Source organism: Thunnus albacares, chromosome 12 (assembly GCF_914725855.1).
Source record: "Thunnus albacares chromosome 12, fThuAlb1.1, whole genome shotgun sequence".
NCBI classification, from domain to species: Eukaryota; Metazoa; Chordata; class Actinopteri; order Scombriformes; family Scombridae; genus Thunnus; species Thunnus albacares.
Window position 1 is genome coordinate 17,996,107 of NC_058117.1, and position 25,091 is coordinate 18,021,197.

General features: G+C 38.2%; 1 protein-coding gene across 4 annotated transcripts in view; it reads right to left on the reverse strand.

The window, feature by feature from the left end:
- Nucleotides 1–23,123, reverse strand: part of st18 (ST18 C2H2C-type zinc finger transcription factor) — a 42,815-nt gene extending 19,692 nt beyond the window's left edge. The window contains exons 1-4 of one of the 4 annotated variants that reach the window (XM_044369006.1): nt 21,625–23,123; nt 20,452–20,626; nt 2,713–2,828; nt 170–221 (exon numbers count right to left, since the gene is read on the reverse strand). In XM_044369006.1, the coding sequence (XP_044224941.1) occupies nt 170–221; nt 2,713–2,828; nt 20,452–20,626; nt 21,625–21,678 (397 nt within the window). In that variant the 5' untranslated portion in view covers nt 21,679–23,123. Of the gene's footprint in view, nt 1–169; nt 222–2,712; nt 2,829–13,105; nt 13,242–20,445 lie in introns of those variants that run through there. The other 3 variants (XM_044369004.1, XM_044369005.1, XM_044369007.1) reach the window with 3 other exon arrangements.
- Nucleotides 23,124–25,091: the final 1,968 nt, after the last annotated feature.

Sequence of the window (25,091 nt, forward strand, 5' to 3'; positions counted from 1 at the left end):
ATAGCAGTGCAGTGCTCTTCAGACCGGTAAGATAATACATAAAATTGACAGTTATAAAGTTGGATTGTTGAACTGATACCCCTAACCCATGGCGATAAGTGGAATATGTGTGTGTGAGCGTGTATGTGTGTGCAGTTAAAAGCAAACTAAAACTGAAAGCCATACTCACCTGTGCTGCTGTTACATGTTTTCAGGGTTTGGTCCTCACCGTCAGAATCCATCTGTAAAAAAACAACAACAAAAAAAAAAACACATTCAATGTACAGGTGATGCCACAAAATAAAAGATTTTTAAGTATGTATTTTAATTTATTTCTTTTATTTGAAGTGGAAAAAAAGCTTTAACACTAAACAGATTATTGTTTTGTTAGATAAGCTTGGAGTAGCCCACAGCCAGTGAGCATTAAAATCAATTTGTGTGCAGCACAACATCACAAACAGCCACTGAAAAATCCAGTAATATGCAAACACATAAAGTATGATGTTAGGGGGAAAAAAAAAGTTTCAAAGGTGAGTAAAAATGTAATGACACTAAATAATGACATTAAAGTACGGACAGCACCTCGCAGTGTGTGTTTAGACAAAAATAGTTGCTAAAATCTATCCACTCTCGCTGGCTGTTGCTTGTGAGTCCCAAATAAAACCTATTAAACATAATTATTCCAGGCTGATGGTGGTGTATAGTGGTCACAGGCCAGTGAAATCTGTGAGTCATAGGATATGCTGTTACTTTTCCCTGGTAATGGGAAACATGACTCCTCTCTCTCGTTTGCTGTTGTGATTGAAGGCACTGACCTGTCATACATTTATAATAGGGGAGCAGGTGTGGCAGTGATGGACCTTAATTTCCTTTAATAAACCTTTTATGTGCCACACTCTTAATGCCACGCCGGGCCCTCAGAGGTCCTGCTCATAATAGGTTCATTACTTTTGATTACTACAGCCTATTGAGACAAACAACTCCCAAACACTATAGATTACATTCTGTAAAAATGAATGTACCTCATTAGTTTGTAACACTTTTCCACACAGACATGCTTCAACATTTTGTATAAATTTGTCGTTCTGAAGGCAAAATGTTGCTCTTACATCCTGCAACCCGAGATTGTAACATGGACATTAATCAAAGTTCAAATGATGTTATCAGTGTACCTAAATATCACCACTGACTCACACACGTTTATTACCAGGGTGTTTTTTTTAATTTTATTTGACATTTTAGATGTGCCCCTCACTACATAAATGTTTTAAAAACAGTATTTTATCATTAAGTTGTTTTACTTCTTTATATTTCTCTGGTTAAATTAATAAGACCGTATTTGTAAAAATAAAAGAATGATTCAGTTTAATAATAAAAAAAATGCTACACATATCAGAATCACCTAAACAAAATGTGTAATAGGTGCAAATCCTCAATATATAGTCAGTCATATGTCCATCCAGCCAATAAAAGCAAATTACACAGACTCACAATTTTTTTCATCATAAGCTGCGTATCCAGTTTCACATATAAGTTTGAGTCAAACAAGCAAAGTCAAACCTTTCTTTTGTCAGCGCTGCTCTTAAAGGACGTCACATGTGCATTTATTTCATAATAATGACCAAACGTACTGGTGGCAGTGATTTAATGCCCATAACAAAGAATGACAAGTAACAAGATGAGGAAAGCCTCGGTAGGTATCCGTGGTGGACTAACAGGTACTCCTGGCACGGCAACAACATGAAAAAACATGTGACGCTGAGTGTTTACAAAAGCAGAGCAAACAGACATATTCAGCATCAAATGGGAGTTTTTACTGGACATTCCCTACGCAATCTGGTTGAGAACTTTATATAATTAACCTTTTCATTATTATTGTATGATGATTCTCTTGATCATTTTTTAAACACACTATTAGAATATGTGTTGTCGATTAACAGTGGCCTTATTCCAGCATAATAACTTACTGAATAAGAGTGTAAATACAAAGCAATACCCCTTATTTTGAAGAAAAACGTTTTTTTCAATGATTTTTCAGTGTCATAACTAAAAATTACATCATGTTGTGTCACAATAAGTGTTAAATTGCCAAATAATCACGTAAAACATGGTAAAGACACAATAGGGATTATTGGAGCGTTGCTTTTTTTTACACACAATAAGGCTACCATGTTGAAGAACGATACCAGTGTTTTTGTGTATTCTATTACAATTCTTGTTGAGTTTACATCACTGCTGAGCATTTCCCATACAGCATACAGTCTTAAATCTTACATTAATATGTTTCTGACCTTCTAGGCAGTCATTGATTGACATTCATTTTTATATATAGTTTGATGTTCAACTCACAATGACTTAAAACACTGGCATAGTCCTTTAACAAAGTAAATGTCTCTCTAAACTTTCTATTAGGGCTTCAAAGAAAGTTTTACAGGTTCAAATCCAACTGAGGCAACCTGACAACAAAAGGCAACGGAATCACTTTAGAAAAGCAGACTCAGCAATACCTTTTAAAGAGTATATTATCTGCCAGCCACCCACAGCTCTGCATAAGTAAAACTAATCTCAGTTTGTGATCACCGTGGTCAAAGGAGCAGTGACACTCCACCACTTAGCATGCTACTTATCCAAAACACTGTTACACAATAATTTATCCCCAGAGACTTTTTGTCCCTAACAAAAGTTACTTTTCACGTTGTATTTAGAGTTTAACATCCGCGCCATAAGGTTTACCTTTGATTGTTGTTTTCCGAGCGCTCTGTAGGATAAGATGCCAGATCCACACTGTCCACCCTGGTTGATGCTTTCACACTTCTTATCTCTCAGGAGGTGATCATGTAATTCATTCTCTGTAACAGAAAACACATCACACACACACACATATATATACTGTATATATATAATGGATATATAATACCGTGAATAATATTGTAAGACTTTTTTTGCTCATGAAAAATTGATTGTATGTCTTTAACCCTTGTTTGTTATTAATATTTTATAATCTATAAGACATGGATGTCAGTCAGAAAAAGGTGGAAAGAGCATATTAATACCTCACATGGAATAAGGAACACGGTGCCAATTGATTGCTTGACAGAGATCAAATTGCTTGCTTCTAATTAATACAAAACATCCAAGAGGGAAAACAAGGATGAACACAATGAGTACATTAAGCCTCTTCACTTCACAGATCTTATTATGGAATTATTTATTTCTGTTAGCTTTGAAAAAAAAAAAACAACATCTTCTTAATTATAGCTCACAGAGCGTTTCCCCGGAAAAACAAAACTGGGGGAAAAAAGGATAGCGGGGGGAGGGAGGGGTATTCACTCAGGTTCATTAGCATATGAAAAAAGACTCACTACTATTTGAGCTGGTTCGTCATCTGCTGAATCATATTTATGCACCCCACCCCCCCTTATACACACACATACACACACCCCAAGTCCAACACAAATAATGCTTCTCAGAGGACGGTTTCCCTGCGTCTAGGGCAGATTTCTCAGGGGGAAAGGAGGCAGCCTGATGCTGAGGGTCTATGAGATTTTCTATGTGTTAATCTGGCTGCTAGCTGTCCTTGAGCCCAACCCATTCCCCCCTAACCCCATCTGCTAGCATTCCCACCACAGAGGAGAGAATGGGCTGCGACTGGGGGAGAAAGAGAGAGACCCTTCCCAGTCCAACAATCATGAATAACCATTGCCTCGCACCATTATCACAAGGCTGGATCCAAGCTGAGATGGTGGAGAGGAAATATCTGTAAAATACCCTGACGCTCCTGACAGTACTCTAACCACACTCTCGCATTTTGTTGTAAGTGATGCTATTATTATTATTTTCATATAATGCCTTATTAATACCGTGCAGCTGCTGTGGATATTCATCACTGACCTTGAGTCTTTGTGTCCCCTTGTTCCCAGCTTATCCGTGCACTTGGGACGCTCTCACGTAATTAACACAGACATTATTGTGATGGAGTAAAAAACTCAATGGTACTGGGCTGATACCTCATCTTGAAACCAATAAAGCAGGCCAGAGTAGCAAAGTAAGATTCTGGAGACCATAAAATTAATTACATTATTTACATTTCCTTTAGATAGTGGGGTACAGGCGAGATGATAGAGGCAAATGAGATTACACCAAAATAAGATTTCAAAATGTCAGTGCTGCACACTCAACCAACCAACTGTTATGATTAGATTACTCTTTTAATATAATTACTGTCTAAAGCTGTGTGTGGAAACAATGCATACATAAAAAACAGGAGCCGCGTCTTAACTGATTCACATCCCTTTTTCTCCATGAGCCTTTTTCTCTTAACCTTTCTTCAACAGTATCATTTTGAATTATAGGGAACGGATGGGTGCTCTGTGCAAGGTCACTGTCTGGTGTGTACTCCCCCCCCCCTCTCTCCTTGTTTTTGTTTCCTCTTCCAGAAGCACACTGAGTGAAGGGTTAAAACTGGAATGGATTTAATTATGGAATGAATGGAATTATAATGCGCCTGCAGCAAGTTTTCCTCCTTATTTATTAAAGCAGCTGATGGGCCAGGTTTGATGAGCCACTTCTGGCATAATTGAGTCATCACACAAAGAGGGTTCCTCGCATTCAGAGTGGTTTTATCAGCAGCAAACAGACCTGATTACTGGCAATTACACTCTGATCTAGGGGAAGGAGAAAAAAAGGGTAAATGTGCGGGGTAACTTCTGTGTTTATAGTTTACCCCGGGAATAATTTTCACATTAATTTTACATGCTAAGTGTTTTCTGTTTATGTATAATAAAGAGCAAACGGCAAGAGATAGCACTTTTTACTTTCATATTTCCTTGTAATGAATGTCTGAGGATATAGAGAGTTGATCTCAATTTATATTTACCCTGTAGGTTTGAGCTTTAGAGGTTTGAGCAGCGTTACCATCCACTGTGCAGAGAAACAGCTAAACATAAAGCCTAAAGGTGAGCTGGCAGAAATATACCTGCTCACACCTATTCTGTTGGAAGAAGGTAAAATTGTATACAGAAAGCAGGCGATTGCTTTTGCCATTTTCCATTGACATGCAAATGGCTTCGTGGTGAGTAAATTAAGCTCTGCCGAGAGATTAAAATCAACTTCTGTTCAGAGAGTATTTAGATAAACAACTTTTATTTTTTTGTCTTCTTTGTGAGGTGGCCAGGGAGCCATCAGACGGCCTGTGCCTAAATACCAGCTGGACATTAGAATAATAGCCGAGATACATTTTAGGAGGGGGGGAGGGGAAAAAGAGCTCCATAATGTCTAATTTATGTTTAAAGCATGGCCTACAATGATGGGTTTTTTTTTTCTCAATGTTTAATTATTGATTATATGAACCTAATCAACACTTAACAGCACTGGAAATTTCAGTTGCATAAAGGGGCATAAGATAACAAACAATTTTGTATAAATTTGCCCCCTTGAATGCTTTAAACATCAAGGCGAGTTTTATTTCTAGAGCTAGATCAAAGCGAAAGAAAAAGATGGCGACTTTTACATCTGCCTTGTATGTATATGCCCTTTCAAATAAAAGGAAAATACACACTGTATCTACAAGAAAATTATTCTGCCGACAATTTATGAGCATTCCTCCGTTTGATGAAGGTTCTGGATTCATGCAGACAGTCAAAAATCTTGAAGTCAACTGCGATTTCAGATATAACAGCCTCACAGCTACCCTGACGGCCAAGCAAAGTGTTTGTGCCTTTTGCCAAAGAGTACTTTTATAGAGGAGCGTATTGGCATCTTATCACTTCTCCAAGACAGAGATGCTTCAATAAAAGAACACAGCTCACAGAATTCTTAACAGACAATTAGGAGCCTGGCTAGCCACTATCGCTTCAATGATTTGTTATGATGGCATAACTACAGGGGAAACTTGTTATTGGATGGAGTTAGCAAGAGTCCCATAAAAGAGTCAGATGGTGACACCTTTGCCGAGGTGATTTATGAATCTTGTAATCGCTATCCAAAGTCATCCCAAAGCCTTCCCTCTAAATTGAGTTCATCTGGAGCCGGACCACACAGAGGCACCAAGTCCAGATTGTTTCTTCTGACATCAAAGAGCCAATTTCTGTTTTTGACCAAATTTCTGGTGCTCTTAGTTCCCTCATTGTATGAAAGGGGCCTAGATGATATGCTATTTTATTTGTGAATTTCAATCCAATTAAGAACACCAAAATATTGAGACAAATAAAATTAGTATCTTCTTGCACTACACTATGCATCAATAGCATAATAAATGGAGCGGCAGACAATTCATCCATTGGCAAGTCTCCAGTCTACCAAACCACTCTCATGTTAGTTTGAATCTTTGAATTCTGTCGTGAACATGGTTTTTCAAACCTGTCTAATTTGGGGACAGGTGTTTGGGGAAAAAGAAGTTCCAGCCCTGGTGTAACAATGAGCAGAGTAATCCTGCTCATTGTTCCTGCCCAAGGAGGCCCTTTCATGGAGGAGGTTGCACCAGGTGGTCTGCAATTTGGAGAAACGTAGTAACCGTTCCAGCTAATCCCCCATCACAAAAGGCAGGTCTCCAGTGCTCCAGGGCTCTCCGGGGCAAAGGGAAAAGTTTACCTCGAACACACAGTGTCTGAAAGGAGTCAGGGACTCGAGCAGTGATTCCTAATCAGATTGCGCTGAAGTGAACAGCTCGCATGGCAGCTGTAGTTTTCCCAGGGTTAATTACCTTTCACTGCTCTCTCTAAATGAGTCAGCTGTTCCTGTCATTAAACAACTCCACTCTATCTCTGCTCCTCTGTCCTCCACACACATGTGCACATGTGCACACGGACACACGCGTTCACACACGCACACTCGCCCATACACATATAGAGATGCACCATTGTTTTTCCTATAGTACATCTTTTATATAATGGGGTATGGTGATCAAGCTACAAGCCACTAAAACATTAATTATTTGGATATTATAGCAACTTTGATCACCTAACTAATCAGCCAATAGCCATTTAAATGGAGGTTGCTATCTTTTTATTTATGCTACTGATGTTTATGCAGATTGAAGGCAGTATTCCCAATACACCTCCCCTACCCTGTTAAAGGAAAATAATACCAATCTGTCAAGGTCTTATTCTAAACAGCCCCTTTGGTACTAATTGAGTATATATAGGAAGCAAACATGTTCACATATGCGCACACACAAACACGGGCATACGTACACACACACAAACACGCGGATTCACATACATGCACACACACAAACAGAGTCCAGCTCTGATATAGTTGTGCTGTCATCAATTCTGAACAATCTGTCTGCTTACTGAGCTCAGTGGCTCAGGATGTTGGGGGAGTTTTAAGTGATTTTTGCCACTGTATGGTAAAATCCCTTGGCCACCTGGATTACAAACTCTAGTCCTTTAACTCATGCCAGTATAAATCCGTGTTAACTCGGATTTACCTCTGGCATATGAATTCTCAATCTGCGTAAGCTTTGTTTGGAATGAGTCAAACATAAGTATTTCATGCAGTAAGGATGCCCAATGGTGAATTCCTATTTCTGTGAAACACATGCTGGGAAGTAGTTCAGGACTAAATCAGTTATCAGAATAACAAGAAGAAAAAAAAAGCCTTCAGCAGTGTTTTATTACACTGAAGAGGTGAGGCCCGTGCTGTCGTCCTCGGTTCACAACCAGGTGGAAGTGTGCAATACTGCGCTGTGAAATCCACGTAACCATGGTGACGGATATAAACTCAGAGCTGTACGCTGTGGTCAAGAGTTTAATCAGATTCCTTATACCAAGATTTTGCCTTGCTTATTGTCAGACAAACATTATTTGCTCAGTTGTTCAAACACAAGCCCTGGTCTGCTACCAAAGCGATCATGATAAAATAAAATATGGCATGAGCAGCCTGGAGGATCTAAATTAAGTATTATCCAATATCCATACAATCTCTCACACTCACACACACACACACATACACGCTTCTGAGCTAGCAGAGTTAAGCCAGACTATTTTGTACTTAAAAGGTTAGCAAGGCTGTTTTGTGAGTTTGATCCATGCTTGCCAAATCAGCAGATGGTCCATGAATATGATTATATGCATCAATAAAAGGAGTAATCTTTAACAAAATGTAAATTTGACTTAAGTCCAGGGTTTAATATACACGATGGACTTTAACCCACTTTCCTGCCTGACAGTAGAGCATGATAAGCTAATGCACTTAAATTTTAGCATTACAGCAATCACTACTGATGCTCCAGTGCTACCATTCAGAGATCAAAAAGTGGAGACCGAGGAAAGGTACATGATACTGTAACTGCAAAGTGCTCAAAATGTGCATGTTTGTGTTGAAACAACATCTATTCACCTTTGAGTGAGTATCTTGAGTTCAGTAATCAATACAAACTGAGTCTGGGTGCTTAACAAGAACCTCTCTTGTGCTGTCATGCTTTTATCTATTATACATCTCAATGCTTTTTAGATAAATCCTTGGACAACACTGAGTCAAGCTTTACTTAAGGATCAACAACATTAAACTATCTCTGAGTAGCCTACAATCTTAATACAAATACACACACAAATCTATTTGTGAATAAAAAACAAGTCATAGCTCCTCTACAAACTAACCTGAAGTTCAAGTACAAAGCAAGAAAGCGGCTTAGAGAAGGAAAAGTTTTAGTAGCAATTGAGAAGTTAAGAATGGTCGAGTAAAATGTGATGATCTTATTCTGAGTCACATGAAAAAACAGCATCACTGTTATTGACCCTTCCATGAATCTACTTATCTGAGCCAGAGGCTTACAGCACAGCATATCCTTAAACAGACAAACAGAATCACTTGTCTCCCTCATCTAAATGCACTCATGTTAACATGTCCGACAGGGCAGAATCGCGAGCTCGACTTACCATGCCCCTTTTAGCCTTTGTTTTGCATCTCATAGTGACATCGGGGAGTAGACGGAGCAGAAGGATATCGAGGTGGGGTACAGGGTAGTCCAGAGTCTCGCTGCTGAGAGTGTGTTTGGTGTGTGTGCACTGTGGACACTGTGATATTCTCCCGAAACGCTAAGCTTTTTTTTTTTTTTTTTTTTGTAGCCTTTGTGTCATTCACTTAACAACCAATCTCATTAGCTGCTGGGCTACAATGGGCTGAATTATTTTCTGTGTAAATACACCACATGGTGATCCTCAAGGTAAGACCTCTGAAGGTCTTTTTAATCACATAAAAAGATAGATTCTCCCCAGAAAAAAAAAAAAAAAAAATCAATGACTACTGGAAAGAACAGACTGCTCCTAAAAAGAATTGAATAAAACAGTCATTTAGAGTGTTTTTAATTGAGGAATGGGATTATTTATATTCCTCAGGGTCTGTGGTGAAGAGAGTATGAATGTGTAATTATGTGACTGTAATTAATATAACATGATCGTATAAACATGTAGCCTTGACTTGGTGATATTTGGATCACAGATGGGTAATGTGAGAATGAATGTATGTATGCCTCTACTCAGCTTTTTATTTTATTTTGGGGGTAAAATATATGATGATAGGTAACAACGCATATAAAAAAACTGGTTGTTTTCAAAATCGTGAACAGATTTAGTTTTTTAACAAATCTCTAGCTGCTTTGCTTGTTGGTGCAGAACCATGAATCCATGTAAAATGTAACTATTGTAAGTACTTGAAGTCATGACAGCTGTCTATAAGCATCAGGGACATGTCTATTGGCCAACTTGACCCTTGTTAGAAAACAAAACTAATACAAAAAGAGAATACTGCAGCCTGGGACTGCCGAGCCGGGTCACTGGAGATTTTCCAGACAAACGCCGCACAGGGGAGGGGAGGGGAGGGGAGGAAGAATAAAAAGGACAGGCTCAGAATCTCATTTTAACAGACCGCACACAATCTGGGCTCCCACAGAACTATCTCTGCCTGACCGCTTTCTATTTATCCCTTATCAGTGTTTACCAACCGCTAGTTTTCTTTCATTCACACTGTGAGGCAGTTCTCTTACTATCAGTCAACAGCTGACACCGTGGAACAGCCTCAAAGGCAAGAGGAAGGGATCAAAACTAAACCAAAGCTGTTTAAACAATACAACAGAGGAAATAAATTCATAAATCCTAATTCTTCCCAACCCACAAGGGTATAAGCAGATCCTTTATAGTTAGGCCAACAAACAAAACCAGAGCCAATGAGGTACATTACAATCAAGGTAAATTCTGAAATATATTTAGAAAAAAGAAAGGCGGAAAAAAATCCCATGTAATATTAATTGGAACATTTCATAGTCTTGCCCTGTCAAGCAAATATAACTATTCACTAAAAGGGGTTTTCTGTTGTGCTTTATTATCTTTTTTTTTTTAGCAAAAATCCCATTTGATTCAACCTTGTTAACATTTTTAGATCATTTTGCTGTATAGTAGTACCAAGCATGAAAAATGACATCATAACAACACTATTAGGATTTTAAAAAATATATAATCATCATTAAATACCAAGTTTGTTTTTATTTTTTAACGTAAAGTGTTTCGTTAGGATCAGTCCACTCATAAAGGAACAACCAGAAAAAATAATGAAAATTACATTTTAAGCCTGTATATTTAATATAATGAGGATTACTGTTATCTAGAATTCTAACTTATTTCTATTACGACATTAAATTTATTATAGGCTGAATTCAAATGTATGTGCTAATACTAGTATTATTTTAAAGTAATACATAGCTACTGGAACAAATTCCTGACACTATATGGATTATACATTTACACGAGACCAATTATAAACTATATTATAGGCTGCATGGAAAGACTATTTATACATTTTTTCAAAAAGCTATGAGTACCAATAGAAGAAAAAATAAATTTGAAAGGAATTGTTCACACTGTTGCTTTACATTTTTTTCCAGTAGGACACAGAAGCAGTACTGTTTTTCTGGAATACTGTTCAAAAGTTAAGTAATTAATTACATTTATCCTTTCACCAGCTGCTCAACAGCAGATGGATCATTTCTGAGACCTTGTTGAATTAAATCCACATAATTCATTTCCCTGGATTAACTAACTGAAGTTTAGGGGAAAAACAGGTAACACAATGTGTGCTAGATTGACATGCATGCTGGGGGTTTTTCGTGCGATTTTGGCGTTTACATTGTGTGCACCCGACGGCAACTTTCATCAACGTTTAATTTAGAACTAAAACGAGCTATTAGAAATCAGAAGATCCCGAATTATAAATATCTTTATTTGTATTGTTTTGCTAGATAAAACATTTTTTTTTCCATCAGACAAGTTCAGAGTGTATTGAAACTATTTGAGTAAGTTTTGTGAATCCAGTTTTGGTCAACACTGTTGGACAGCAGGTACCATGGACATTTCCTGGAGGCGAACAGAGGTTACATTAATGTGTTGTGTAGCAACTAACATCCCTGTGCTTTGAAGAGGAGGGTGGGGGACAGAGAGGAATAATACCTCTTACTTATCACTGTTTTACCACGCAGCCCTGCCATTGCCTGTGCTGCTTTTGTGATTAAAACAACGCGTAGAGGTGTAACTTTATAACCTCATTAACATCTCCTGTCTTCATATGTTATAACCTCTACATAACTTGCCAAACTTTACCATGGCTTATCAAGGTCTGACACTGACAATGTCTTTTGTCTTTTTCAAGCAGAATGACAACTGGCATCTCAATTTATTTCACCACTTAAGTTTTTCACTGAAATTCTCCAAATTTAAAAATGATTTAAAACCCCCTTCACAGGGTATAATGTCTCTGAAAGGCAGCCAATTGATATGAAGAACAGATATAACACATAATTTCAGTTTACAGAAATATTTTTTGAGCCTAACCTGTATTGTTTATTTTCTGTTTCAGTTCACAGAATCAAAAAGACAAGGAACAAAAAGTACAAAGACATTAAAGGTGTTATAATATCAGGAAGAATATAAGTTCACCCACTAAGCTAAGCCTGCTCTAATTTGAATAAAAGCAATCCTACCTTTGTTTAATAATGATCAACTTAAAGTTGGGTCATTCAAGCAGATTCTGAGCCATTAGTGTGCCACAACTTACTAGTAAATGATGAACTTTTCTAACCAGCATCCGTCCTCCTAAATCAATAGTTACTCTGGAGACTGTCGAGTGCTTTGGCCCCTCAGAATCTGTTCAAAGCTAAGACTTGCCCACATATAACACAAAAGTTCACTTGTAGACTATGTTACTATCATACTACATGCAGCATTAGCATATAGTTTTCAAACTTTACCACAGTTACGATGCAAATAATTACAGAAATTAAGAACAGATTGTAATACCTTGGCCCTGCTGAATTTGTACAAATTTGTAAAAAGACTTGCCCACAGAGTATAACACAAAGGCTGATTTGTAGACAATTTTACTATCACACTACATTCAACATTAGCATACAGTTTGCAAACTTTACCGGACTTACCACGCAAATTACAGAAAGCCAGAACAGGATGCAATAAAATACTTGACTGACTGTTCAAATATGTTATTGGAACATGGAGTCAATGTTTAAGTGCATTAGGCTCAGTGGTCTTGTATGTACAGCTGTCACTGTCAAAGCCACAGGCAACCTGACAATGCTTTGTCTCTGCACACAATACGAACATGTGTTCTTCTAAGACAAGCTTATACTCCACACAAATGCTGTGAATTTAATCTAGGTAGACAGTATCTCATGCTATCTGGATGATCAAAAATAGGTCATGCCTCTCAAAAAACAGTTTGAGCCATTTAATCTCCTCTCAAACTGAAACCTGGACAGAAGCTGCGTTCGCTTTCCAGCAAAGATTTTCAGAACACTGATTTACATCAAGCAAACAATGTTCATCATCTCTGCAATATTTTCTAAATACCCACTGACACAGTTCCAAACAATTGCCAGCATAATTCTATTTCACATAATCGTGTAAAATCCACAGCACATAAGTTTAGCGGTTGAATAAATCTAAGTGTAAATCTAGATAAGTTTCTAACACATTTCAGCTCCTGTTTTAGATTTCATATGACAGCATCTAACAGCATGAGCTAAAAGGCTTGTCGTTCACATATGCGATACAGAGTATCAGTGATGATAAATGCTGACCAAACTGACAGTATATTAAATAAAAAGAACTTTGACACCAACCTAGTGCTGTGATCCAAAAAGTTTGATTTTCTCCCAGTCTCTTGATAGCTGAGCTGGTGCTGTGGCTTTGAAAGGTAGTCCCCAGGAATATGACATACTGTGCCTTTGACAGCCTCGAGATAAGCACCTGCGTTCGGGTCCCTTTTTACGTCACACCTCCCCATTCACAGCCCTTCAACATGATGCACATTTGCACATCAACAGCCACCAACCCCCCTCCTCGCTCTACTCCCACATCAAAACACACAAACAGGCACACAAGAAGGCAGATGCGCGCACTAGCCTCTACTCATGCGCGTGTGCACACTCGCACAGACGCCACAGATTCATGTGCGCTAAGTGGAGATGCAACATACATGCATGCAAACGCACACGTGTGCACACATACACACTCACAGGTGATTTATTCCTTTTTTTTTAACTCTTTCATCCAGCCCTATTCCTCTATCGATCCTTATTCTATGTGCTGTTTTTTTTAAACTTTCACTTGCTTTGTCATAAGACCAGGGCATATGCCCCCCCAACCTCCTCATACATCACTCATCATGCAAATGAGAGGGAATGTCACTCCTCAGCAGCAGATGGCCAGGGATGATAACAATGGCTCAACAGACCAGTTTCAATGTCTGCGACTTTATCGCTACGGCAACAACAAAAATAGATGATATGAAATCCTTGTCTGTTAATTTGATTTCCTCCCTTTTAATGTTTGTACCTGTCAGTCTGTTTCATTTCTCCTGGTCCATTTGAATGTAAAAGCTTTGTCCGAGGTCTTTCTGTCACAAGAAGTCTAGCTATCAGTAAAAGGCAGAGACCTGGAAATGATTTTTGGTGACTACGGAAGGCTGCTGCCTAGCAGTTATTCAAGTAATTAGGTGTAATTCCTCCCTGTAGGCCATGTTAGCCTCCTGAGTTAGCTCATGCGTTCGACAGGCCTGGATAGAGACGGGGAAGAATAAAAGAAGAAAGGGGCCCCGAGAAATCACAAATGCAGCTTTTCAAACACCCCCCAGCCAAAGTGATGTCACCCTGCGTCCTGCTGACTCCTGTTCATACAAGCCCCCATAGCAGAGAGTAAACAGTGGAAGCGTTTAGCAAACAGGGCCAGATTACAATGACAAAGGCAACCACACTTCTGGGTGGAGCCTGGGGCGAGAGGGGCAAAAGAGGGGGGTGGGATGGTGTGGCTCAGGATTTAAAATAAGTGATACCCATGAGGGGGCCCCCCCTCAAGATCCAAGCGTAACCCTTCCCCAGCTGATGGTAGGGGCCACCCAAACATGCTTATCTCTCGGTGATGTCCCCCCCAGTCCCCGGGGACTGACGTGTGAACACAATATGTAATAATAATGTATTTTCAGTTCTTTTTTCTGTGATTTGTGCATTTGGTTATGCAAGGCTGGAGACTTGAGGATGGAGAATATCATTACTTAAGGTTTGGCAGTTGATCATCACCTTGTTTAATGCCTCATTTGAAAGTCTAATTTCTAACTGTCTTCAAGAGCCAATTCATGGTACACTGTGAAAGAGACATACAAAGAGGGTTAGACCTGCTCTGTTCTCCCCTCTTTCACCATTGGTGTCTGATAATCGTACAAACATATGAAAGTAAAGAATCATCTATCTAAGCATCTTATCAAATAACATGTTCCTTCTTTGTTTGCTGATGCAGACAATCTCGCTGTGAGGACACAGCAAGCTTGTTCTAGGGAGGATTATTTCATGTTCTGAACTAGACATCACTACTGCTTGAAGACGAATTCACAAAAAGAATCAGCTCATGTAAAGCAATCTTGACAAATTGTGAGAGAGCAACATATTTAGGACTACACAACACTGCCATTATAAAATGTAACATTTTCTTTTGGCCCTAACATCTGTTCAAATCTCTAAAAAAAAAAAAAAAACACAACCTCATTCAGAGCCAGCATAAAACATAAACTAGTGTTTTGTCAAGCTTTCATCAACTGAAAATGTGGGCATAACTGGCGAGAGCTGATGGAGAAATGAAAGAGGAGTGGGTTGGACAAAATTACATGTCAAACAAGGGTTCACATTTAAAAAGTCCTGCTCATATTTGTAGAAAGTGTTTGATTGCATTTAGAAAGGTATTACAATGGGTCACATCTGTGTCTAAAAGCTTTTTGCATTCTGCTGCAAATTATGTAAGCAAAGTGAAGTGTCACAGCACCCTGTTGTTTTGAGCACTATACCTTCCTCCTGTGAAACCTACACAAATATGTTTAACTGAATTCTTCTAATGCACTGCAGGATCAAAATGTCAGCGGTATAACTTCAACAAACCCCCTCACTCAACACCGCACCCCGTAATTTCAACAAAGCAATGCGACTAATTTCACATGGCAGCCCGTACACCCAAACAACAATACATATTCACACTGTGCCATAGAATATGATAGATGTGTAAAAATCTATATTAAACTGTGGTTAATTTCAGCTATAATGCTTTAAGCTTGGTCTAAAATGACACAAATTCATCTCCTTGGTGGTACTGAACCCTCATTGTTCAACCACTTGATGCTGCTTGTTCATCACAGAAAGTCACATAAAAGGACTGAATTAAATTTTAAAAAATGTATTTGCATATGCAAATATGAGGAACCAAACATAAGTGCATGTTGTTGATATGGCTCCAGGATGTAGAACTATCTTTATGTTAATGTCAGCAGACAGGGAATATTCTTTTGAAAATACAGTACATTTTTCATGGGGATCATTATCTACACTGCATGTCACTGTGTCTCAGTTAAAAGAAATGATTAGATTACTTCCCAGCAATCCCCTTTGGGGTGATTTGTGTGTGACTGTGGGCAACCTTACAATATGTTTATTCAGTGTCCTTTGAAGACACTTCAATAACATTTCAAATGTTTTATGGACAAATATAGGATGTTTTCTATCTCTGCCTTGAACTGCCGCCTTTAGAACAAGGGCCCTAGCTATATTTGAGTTTGTTGTCCAAACTCACTGAATCCTCTTCTCACAGGGTTAATACATTCAGGTAGTCCTCATAAACTAATAAAATGACCAACGGGCCAAAGATCCAGTTTTAAAAGAAGTGATATGTGACAAAACTTCAACTTCTGCAGCATTAAAACTACAATTATATGTTGTGAGTGTAGATTAATTCCTAAAACCACGTGGATCCAGAAAAAATGTTAATCAATATGGCCGAATAAATAATTATCTACATAACTGCAGGTCTAATTTATTCACTTTATCAGTAAGACTGAGCATCTGATTGCTTACATCTGAGAAATCAATGCTTGACTGGTCAGTCGATGCGTGGCTTTTGTAGTTCATAGGCCATAGACTCATTGTGTTGTGTCATTGAGAGGTTAGGTCCAGATCTGGGCGTCTCTAGGGGTCCCTGCCCATCTTTTCTACTCAGGCGGGCAGACAATGAAGCAGACACGCCTATAAATGGCCAGATAGAGGCTTGGATGTTCAGCCAAAAACGAGCATCTAAACAATGGTAACAGGTGTGTATAATGTGTGCTTTGATAATGACCTTGGTGGCCGTAATAGTATGTCTAGACACAACTAACAGGAGGCATTTCTGTCTGGTCTCACAAGTCCCGTGGGTGCTCAATTGCAAAATCTTAAGGAGTGGTTATTGGTCGGTGATCGTTAGTTAAGACTAAAAGAAAAATGCATTAGATGATATAGCCTGTAGCAAGCCGGCAAAATGTTTTACTATGACACTGGAAGCAGGAGATGCATCAAAAAAGTTAAGTCTGCCACTCAATGGTAATTTTTTTGTTCTGTCTTTAAAATATTTGTAGGGCAGTTTGCATAATAAGCTAAAATCATCTTGAGTATTCAGAGATATGCACTTGAATAAAAAGAAAAAACTCCATTAATGTGGATGGCTTGCATTTTTTGATTGCGCCAGATACAGGAAGCTTGCTGACATGAACTAAAATGCAAATGCCCCTTTCAGCAAAACAAAGAAATTGATTATGAAGTAAGTTTCTTCAGCGCAAGTAGCTGGCTTTGAGTGATTAATGGGGGTGGGTCATTGATTTCCTTTTGTTTAGATCTTGGTTAACTTTCTGGAGACACAATTATAATTTGTTTCCAAACAATAAATCCAATCTAGCTTGAGCAAATTAAATTTCCCTGTGGCCTCTTCTGCGTCATTTTACATCTGAAATGGATTGTTATCAAAAGGCATTGCATGTAAATGTCTGCTGTTTCTGTTTATATTTGTTACATTTCTGATTAGATATTGTTTTTCTCAGTGCATTGGAAGGTGAGCACCTCCTAAGATTAGAAAGAGCTGTTTACAGAGATCTGCATGACTTGTCAGCTACATTGCCAAGGGTTAATCTTCCAATTCTCACTTCAATCGCTGTATGTCACACACATCAACATTTCTGATGAGCCATCTATCTACAGTATGTGAGAAATACTGTCTACATGTTATCTGAAAAACACAAAAGTGTTGTGTATATGTTGAATGATGAATCTCCACATTAGCTTTGCAAAAGGTTGTTGAGATGTTTTTGACTTATCGCAGCACAATGTACCTTATATTTGTGTATATTTGCAAGTCAAATTGCAGTGTTCAGACTACTTTATTGAAAGGCTTTTGCCACATTCTTCAGCTTCATAACTTTGAAAACTTCCACAGATCCAGACATTTATACTTCCTGATTTCTCGCATCATCTCTCCAAGATAGTGATAATACGATTTCTGTGTTTTTCGCTGTTGAGAAACAAACTGGATTATGAGCAGATCACTACATAAACAGCTTTCTAAAAGGAGGCAGCTATTTTAAAAAAGGCTGAAGAAATGCAAAGAGGGATTTAAATTTTAATTTGAATTTATTCCAGCAAGTGAAAGGTTCTTTTGAGAGGGGATTTCAGCAAAGATGATGGTATTTAAAAGTGATAAACAAGCATCTAAACCTCCAGTGGAAAACAGTCATTTTGCTTCTTTCTAGTGTAGGGGAGGAATTGGGCTTGCTATGGTCACATCCAAAAAATAAGAATAAGTAATAGTAGTAATTAAAATGTAAATAAGCGAGATCCATGGAGATATTTCAACTGATTTCTGTGATAAATTGTGTAATTAACATTTTGTCTTGACACACCTTATGACTCTGGATGTATAGCTATATGTCCTCAGGTGTAAATTCATGTTCTCTGTGTACTTGGCATAGAGTACTTTATACTGTATATGGATGCTTAAAAAATCTTTCACACTTATCACATGCAATTTGAATCCTGTGCCTCAACACCGGAGAGGAACATCAAGCAAAGTTCAAAATGAAATGCCTTACAAATTAGGAAGAAGATGAAGAATTGTGGTTGTGCAGTTTGAGGCAGTATCCGGAAAATCTAGTGATTTTTTTTGGATGAATAATTCACTCTGGGCAGTCACATGTCACATGTATGTGACGAGGATGATTAACCAAGGCTGTCATCTATTATAATTGTAATATATGGATTATAATGATGTGACTGGATTTCAAATGTTGCTATTCTCTTCTGGATGACCACTAAACTTAAGCAGAGAAACCTATGCCACACAAGAAAGACAAAGAGTTACATCATTTTGTTGAACAGTTAATCCGATCATGGACAGTGTTTGTGCATTTGCTATCTTCGGAAAATGCCAGCAAAGGCGCTAAGTAAACCTATTTTACAAGACTCCCTCACAAGGATACAGTGCCAGTATCGGGATAAAATTTCACACAGCGGCATGGCTCAGTCACATAACCTAAGCAGGCTTAGGAAAATGGAACACTACAAAGTATTGCACTTTCTTCCTGTATGTCTGTTGCAGCATACAAAATGTTTGGATGACTGATGCGAGTTTGAGCATGAAAGCCAAAGTGAACTAATGGCTGAATAGCATGTAGATACTGTTGTTAATGCTCTGAGTTGTTTAAAATGGTAGATTATGGAAGTGTGCACCTGGCATTCTGCAGGCTAGCCTGGCAACACTCCTCCCTTATAATTATAATGAACACACAGTAATTCAGGGTTGAGGCTGAAATACGAATGATGTCCTCTGAGACAGCTTGTTTTAATGGTTATGCAGAAGAGTTCCTAGAAGTGCAGATGGCAGATGCAAAGCCTTTGAAGCTATTTACAGATTGTACACTATAAGGTATGGAAAGACCCACAGTGTGAGGCCATATTGCTCTTTTGTGCTTCTGAATTAGACATTAGGCTGGCTCATGAACCACTAATGAAAGCTTAAGATATATTTAAGAATATGTTTACTACATTATTGATAATCTGTTATACTAACAAGTTACATAACATAGCAGTAAAGAGAGACAATGGTATGATAAGGACTGCATGGCCTGTTTGTTTCATCCAAATACCCCACTGTTCTTACTTTGTCCACATAGGGGTGCATTTGCTCCGAACTGGGCCCTCATTTATTCTTTAATTTCACTGTCTAAAGCCCTACATCAGTATGTTAGAAGGATAAAAATGGAAAATATGGAACATAGTAAGCTGTAAATAAGATACATGCTACATGAAATAAATTCACAAATGGTAGTCTGAAAACCATTTTGCTTTGTCACTGTCACTGAACCACCAAAGCTGTCTCATCTGGCCATCCATAGCAACATGATTCATTTGCTTTAACTGTAAACATGTCTCATAATTATACTTTAGACTATTTAATTTCTCCTGTCTTGCTCATGAATTTAAAATATTTGTACCTGTTTGCACCGAAAATATTCCACCAGTGTAAATGTTTCCTCATGTACATCATGGTTAATGTATGTCTATCCCTGGCACAATCCCAAAGTCATATAAACGAGTATGAAGCCTTTGAATCAGTCCACAACTGTGATACAAGAACAGGTATTGAAACAACAAAAATGTTAAACTCCAAGAAAAAGTTTTGCCGCATTAAAGTCACATAGGAGCCACATTAGCATGTGAAAAGAATAAACAGGAGCATTCTCAGTTACACACTCCACCTGGCTGCTAACCAACGTCCTTGTCAGAAGTCCACCCACCGCACTGGCTAACACTGAAAGACCTCCTGGGGACCGCAGTGACCATTCACTCGGTTCTCTCTTTTTCCCATGCACCTGTGACTGTTTTTGTGTTTGCTATTTTTTGCTTTGTCTTTTTCTGGCAACACCATATCATCGGAGACACACTTTCCCTCAAAAGGAATTCTCTTGCCCAACAATGTGGTTTGTTTGTTCACCGGATATGGCAGGCCACAGAGTCAAACGAAAAAAAAACAAGTCACCACAGTAATAATTAAAATTGCCACAAGAAAAATAAGCTAAGAGACACAGCAGTATGAATGAACTTGAAATAAGAAAATAAAGTACTTTTACCAACTGGTTTCTTGCCGAGTTGGGGGGCTTCACAGGTGCAGTTGGATAGGTTCTCCTCCTTACTCTCCTCGGACGGCTCATCCGGCTTCTCCATGGTCCTGGACCTTAGAGAGCTGCTTTTCCATTTTCCAAAGGACTTTGCCACAATCGCTTTGTCCGCTCCTTTCATTGTTTTCTGTAAAACACATTTACAGCATGACTTCCCAGGTTTATCCCTCTTGTGAGCCATCTGCCCCCTTTTTTGGCTCTCAATAAACCTGGGCTCATCTTTCCCAAACCCAAAGTAAGAGAGAATTAGGGCATTGTGTGCATATGCATTCTCTTAAGCATTCCAGAAAATTTCCTGATTGCCCTGGCATCTTTTTTAGAGAGCGCTTGGACATTGTTTTTCTCCTGACATTTTGCAGTCCTGTGTGGAGAGAACGGTAGTGATTGAAACAGTATAAAACAATACTTTGCAAAGTACCCACACAGTAAACAGTAGATGGAAACTGAAAAAAAACAAACATGTTTTCACATTTAATCCAACTTAAAGGAAATAAAAATAGCACATTATGCCCTAATTGAGTGCTGTACAGTCCGCAAATACTATTACAAGGCCGATCAGGATTAGCAGTGGAACATACCTAGTTATCTATTTCTGAGTGCCAAGACTGCTAGCAGTGGGCAACTAAATTTCAAAAGCTGGCAAATCCAGTTGTCTCCTAAATACAGAAAGTACTTAAATCCAGAGCTAACAGAAGAAAAAGACGGATAAAGGGTGCTCTGCATATCACCGAAAAGCTTGTGCACTTTTCAGAATCACTGGCTAGGTTAAACAAATATGCTAAGTAGAGATCAAAACAATCCTTTGATCTGCAGCCTAGTTTCCAGAGGAATGGCTTGGCTGTTGTTGTAAATAACTTGTATAAATCTATATACCATTTGCCTTCAGGTAATATCAAAAGTGCCAGGGATTCACAGGCAAATACCTTGTGGTTAGGAAATAGATCAGATAAAAGCATATAAATATTTCAGCAACACTGCACTCTGTCATTTTGTGTATTATAGCTGAGTTTTTAACCCCATATGATCATTTTAGTTGTTTAGTTCTACAGTAAAAACATGAATGAGTAATATGGTAAAATTACATTCTACCCCTTTCTATTTTGTAGTTAGTAAAAATGTTCCTACCTCCAGCATGCCATTCAGGTCAAATACAGAGTAAAACATTGTGCTAAACTTCATACAAAAGAGGCTTGAAGAATCAGAATGCAGAAGCTATGCAACTTGCTGACTAACTTTGCCCTCTGTTTTGATCGAGCACACAAAGAAAAACGCTGTCCATTCAAAACAGACAGCATAACTCTTTTCAGAGAGGGGGGACCGTGAACAAACGAGGCCATGTCCTGAGCTGCAGTCAGTTTCCCGTCAGGCTTGGACAGTGCACGGTGAGGGCCACAGGGACTGGGACCGGCTGACACCACACTCACAGGCAACAGAACAACTTTTGTGCACACTATCTTCCTCTGGTGATTTTTTTTTTCTTTCAACCCAATTTGGACCAGTGTGCTTTTTGGTTTGCAACTTGCTTTACTGCAACCTCTTCGCTTATACTTCATAAATACATTGGCAAATTTGACAAACTAATACTTTCTGCAACATAATTTAATAGTGATACATCCTTCTTAAGAGTAAAATATCGTCATCATAATAAAACATGGCAAACAAAACAATACAACAATCAAAATTAGTCACTCAAGTATTTCCTAGATTGAAGGTCACCCAAAACACACTAAACTTTTTTAAACAAAAAACAACATTGAACTTTTTTTTTTTAGCTTTTAGCTTTTGATTTTTAGCTTTGATAATAATGTATCATCTACATTAATACAAATAAAGCTGATCTGAGTTTAGTACCATGCTGACTTACTGACATTTTGTCGCTAACTACTCATTTTACAATCTAGCTAACGTCCTTAGTAGCTGCTTACTTCTAGCTTATTTTAACTTTGACTGAGCTTTATTTTTTATCAACTCAAGAAATACTGTAACTAAACCATACCAAACTGGTTAAATAAAGCCTGACAAACAGAGAAAAGCCAGTTGCACAAAACCAAACTTTGAATTTAAAAAATTGCAAGTCTTTCGGATAAAACAACCAGCTGGGATCAATTTTAACACCAGGCTAAGCTAGCTAACGCAACAGACAACATGTTAAAAGATGTAGATGTTAACTAACTTACATCAAGTATAGACCAAACTTTACATGGTTTGTCTGGTCTGTTCAAATTACAACATTTTAGTATTTTTTTGTCAATTTTTTTGACAATGTCATATGTTGATTAAAAACACACACAACCCCAATGTTTCCCAATATTGCACATATTTGCTATAGCATTACGACTTGAGACTGCACACCCCGGGTTTAGAATATTTTACAGGATAAACTTCATTCAGAAACACTGTCTTCACATCACTTTCAAATGTCACATGTATGATGAAGAATGTTTAAAGTAGTCAATCTTTCTCTTCCATGACTCTCAGGTCTCCCTAACTGTGCTATGAATGTTGTAAATTATTTGGGTTTGTATTTAAATTATGTGTCCTAACTACAGACTGCCATTTTGCCCAAGTTTTTCCTGTAGAGATAATGTATTTCAAGAAACTTAATAGAGGTGCAATAAAAACTTTATTCATGACTATCAAGAATCATGATAAGATTAGTGAAAAGCAGAAAGGCATTCATCTTCAGAAAGGAGATAATACATTTTTTTCATTAATATAAAAACTTTTGACTCCCAGTTAGTGTTTTAAATCCTAAAAACTCATCTTAGGTGTTTGGAGGATATCATAGGAGCTTTATCTTGCCTCTCTAGAGTCCTAGAAAAGCAATTTTGAGAGAGAACAGAATGTACCATATTCTTGACCCGTCTGCCTCAGATGCTTGCTGTATATGGAACTGAATACTGGACGTGAATTGTATCATTCTCTGTGTCAACTTGTTAGATGGCAGTTGCTGTAGTGGAGTGGTGAGAGCGGCACATATGCATTATAGGAGAAAATTGTGAAATGACAGATTCCGGGTGTGATACTGAGGGAATGACTAACTAATAGGAGGGGTGCTCCAGGCTGTTAGCTTTGAAAAGCAGTTTGCACATTACTTTATCTTGTCAATCAGATTCCTGGAATGGAAGAGGTGACTGATAACTTGAATTAATTATTTTCTTATTGCATGCATGTGTTAATTCATGTTAATTTATGTCCTTTACAGGCCCAAGCCAGAATATCCAGAGTAAAGCGCCACCTCTGGCACCCAGATCACCACACCACTCTCTTTGCATATATTTATATCAAATGAAAGACTTTTTTTTAATCCTGTTGGAACAAGGACTGACTGCCAAATTTGATTTTTAAATGTACTTTTAAGCTGTTCATGGTTTACGTTTGCATTTTTCTTAACAACTGAACAACACGGAGCAGTATTTATGGCTATGATGGGATTTAAAAGTTACAGATTATTTTTTATAAGAAAATCCTACCCCTTAAAACATACCCTCATTCTCAAAGAACACAGCTAAATAACGTAGCAAAAGGTCAACACTCCTATCTCCCACAAGCCCTCTACATTCTTAAATCCTGTACGTACTAAATTTAATTCATTTTAATTATGTAGTTCATCCGCCAAAGCAAGGGTTACGTTTATAAGAATAGTTTTTTGTAGCAACAGCAAATCTGTATAATGCACAGAGCCTACTTTAAACAATTGCATTTCACTAAACATCTTTAAACATTTTGACAAATTTAACTTCCCCTGAACACAGAGGATAAGAGGAAAAACATTTCTCTGATGAGAACAGAAACAGCAAGAAGTTCTAACAAGGAAAAGCCTGCCAGGTGGCGAACTGGCTGCACCAACAGAACGCACAATCTGTCTGCTTCTCCTTCCAAACCATTGACAGCTGCCATCACCAGCCTTGCACACTCGCACTCAGTGGCTCCTCAGCTCCCTGCCCATCCCTCTTTAGTGTTTCCTGCTAACCTCAGAGACAGGGTCACCTGGCCCCCTAGTTGCCCGTCTGTGGGGCCCTGCTGGCCCCCTGGAGACCTGCCTGCATGGGGATGCATGGCTAACAGAGGTCTAGCAAATCCTCTTTAATATGCAAACCAAGGGGCTATTCCTTTGACCTGAGACCATAGCTTTTCTAACAGTGAAATCCAAAAATATTCAAGTGATGTATAACGATGAGATTTGATGAACAGTTTTTGATCTGCTGGTTATTTGATATTAAGTATTATCACAGACAAACAGCACCATATTCAGGTTTTTTAATCTTGAACCAGGTAGGTTATTTCAGTTTAATTAAAGTAATATGTTACATGATTGAATTACATTATGTTCCCCTCATGTCATCTGAAAATAAAATAACCTACAGTTTTAACATTTTTGTCAAATTGGAACAGCATTTCTCCTCTGAGCAAACCTAAGCACACAGATGCACAGAGGCTAAACTGAAGAGTGTTCCACAAAGCTAGCATTGCAACTGGGCTAAAAATAAAACCTGGCAAAGTTATTCTGATCCCTTATTGGTCCCATAGTTTGATTTCACATTTAGCATTTGCATTCCCCTCCGCATAAACATTTCATTCTTCCCTTCCTG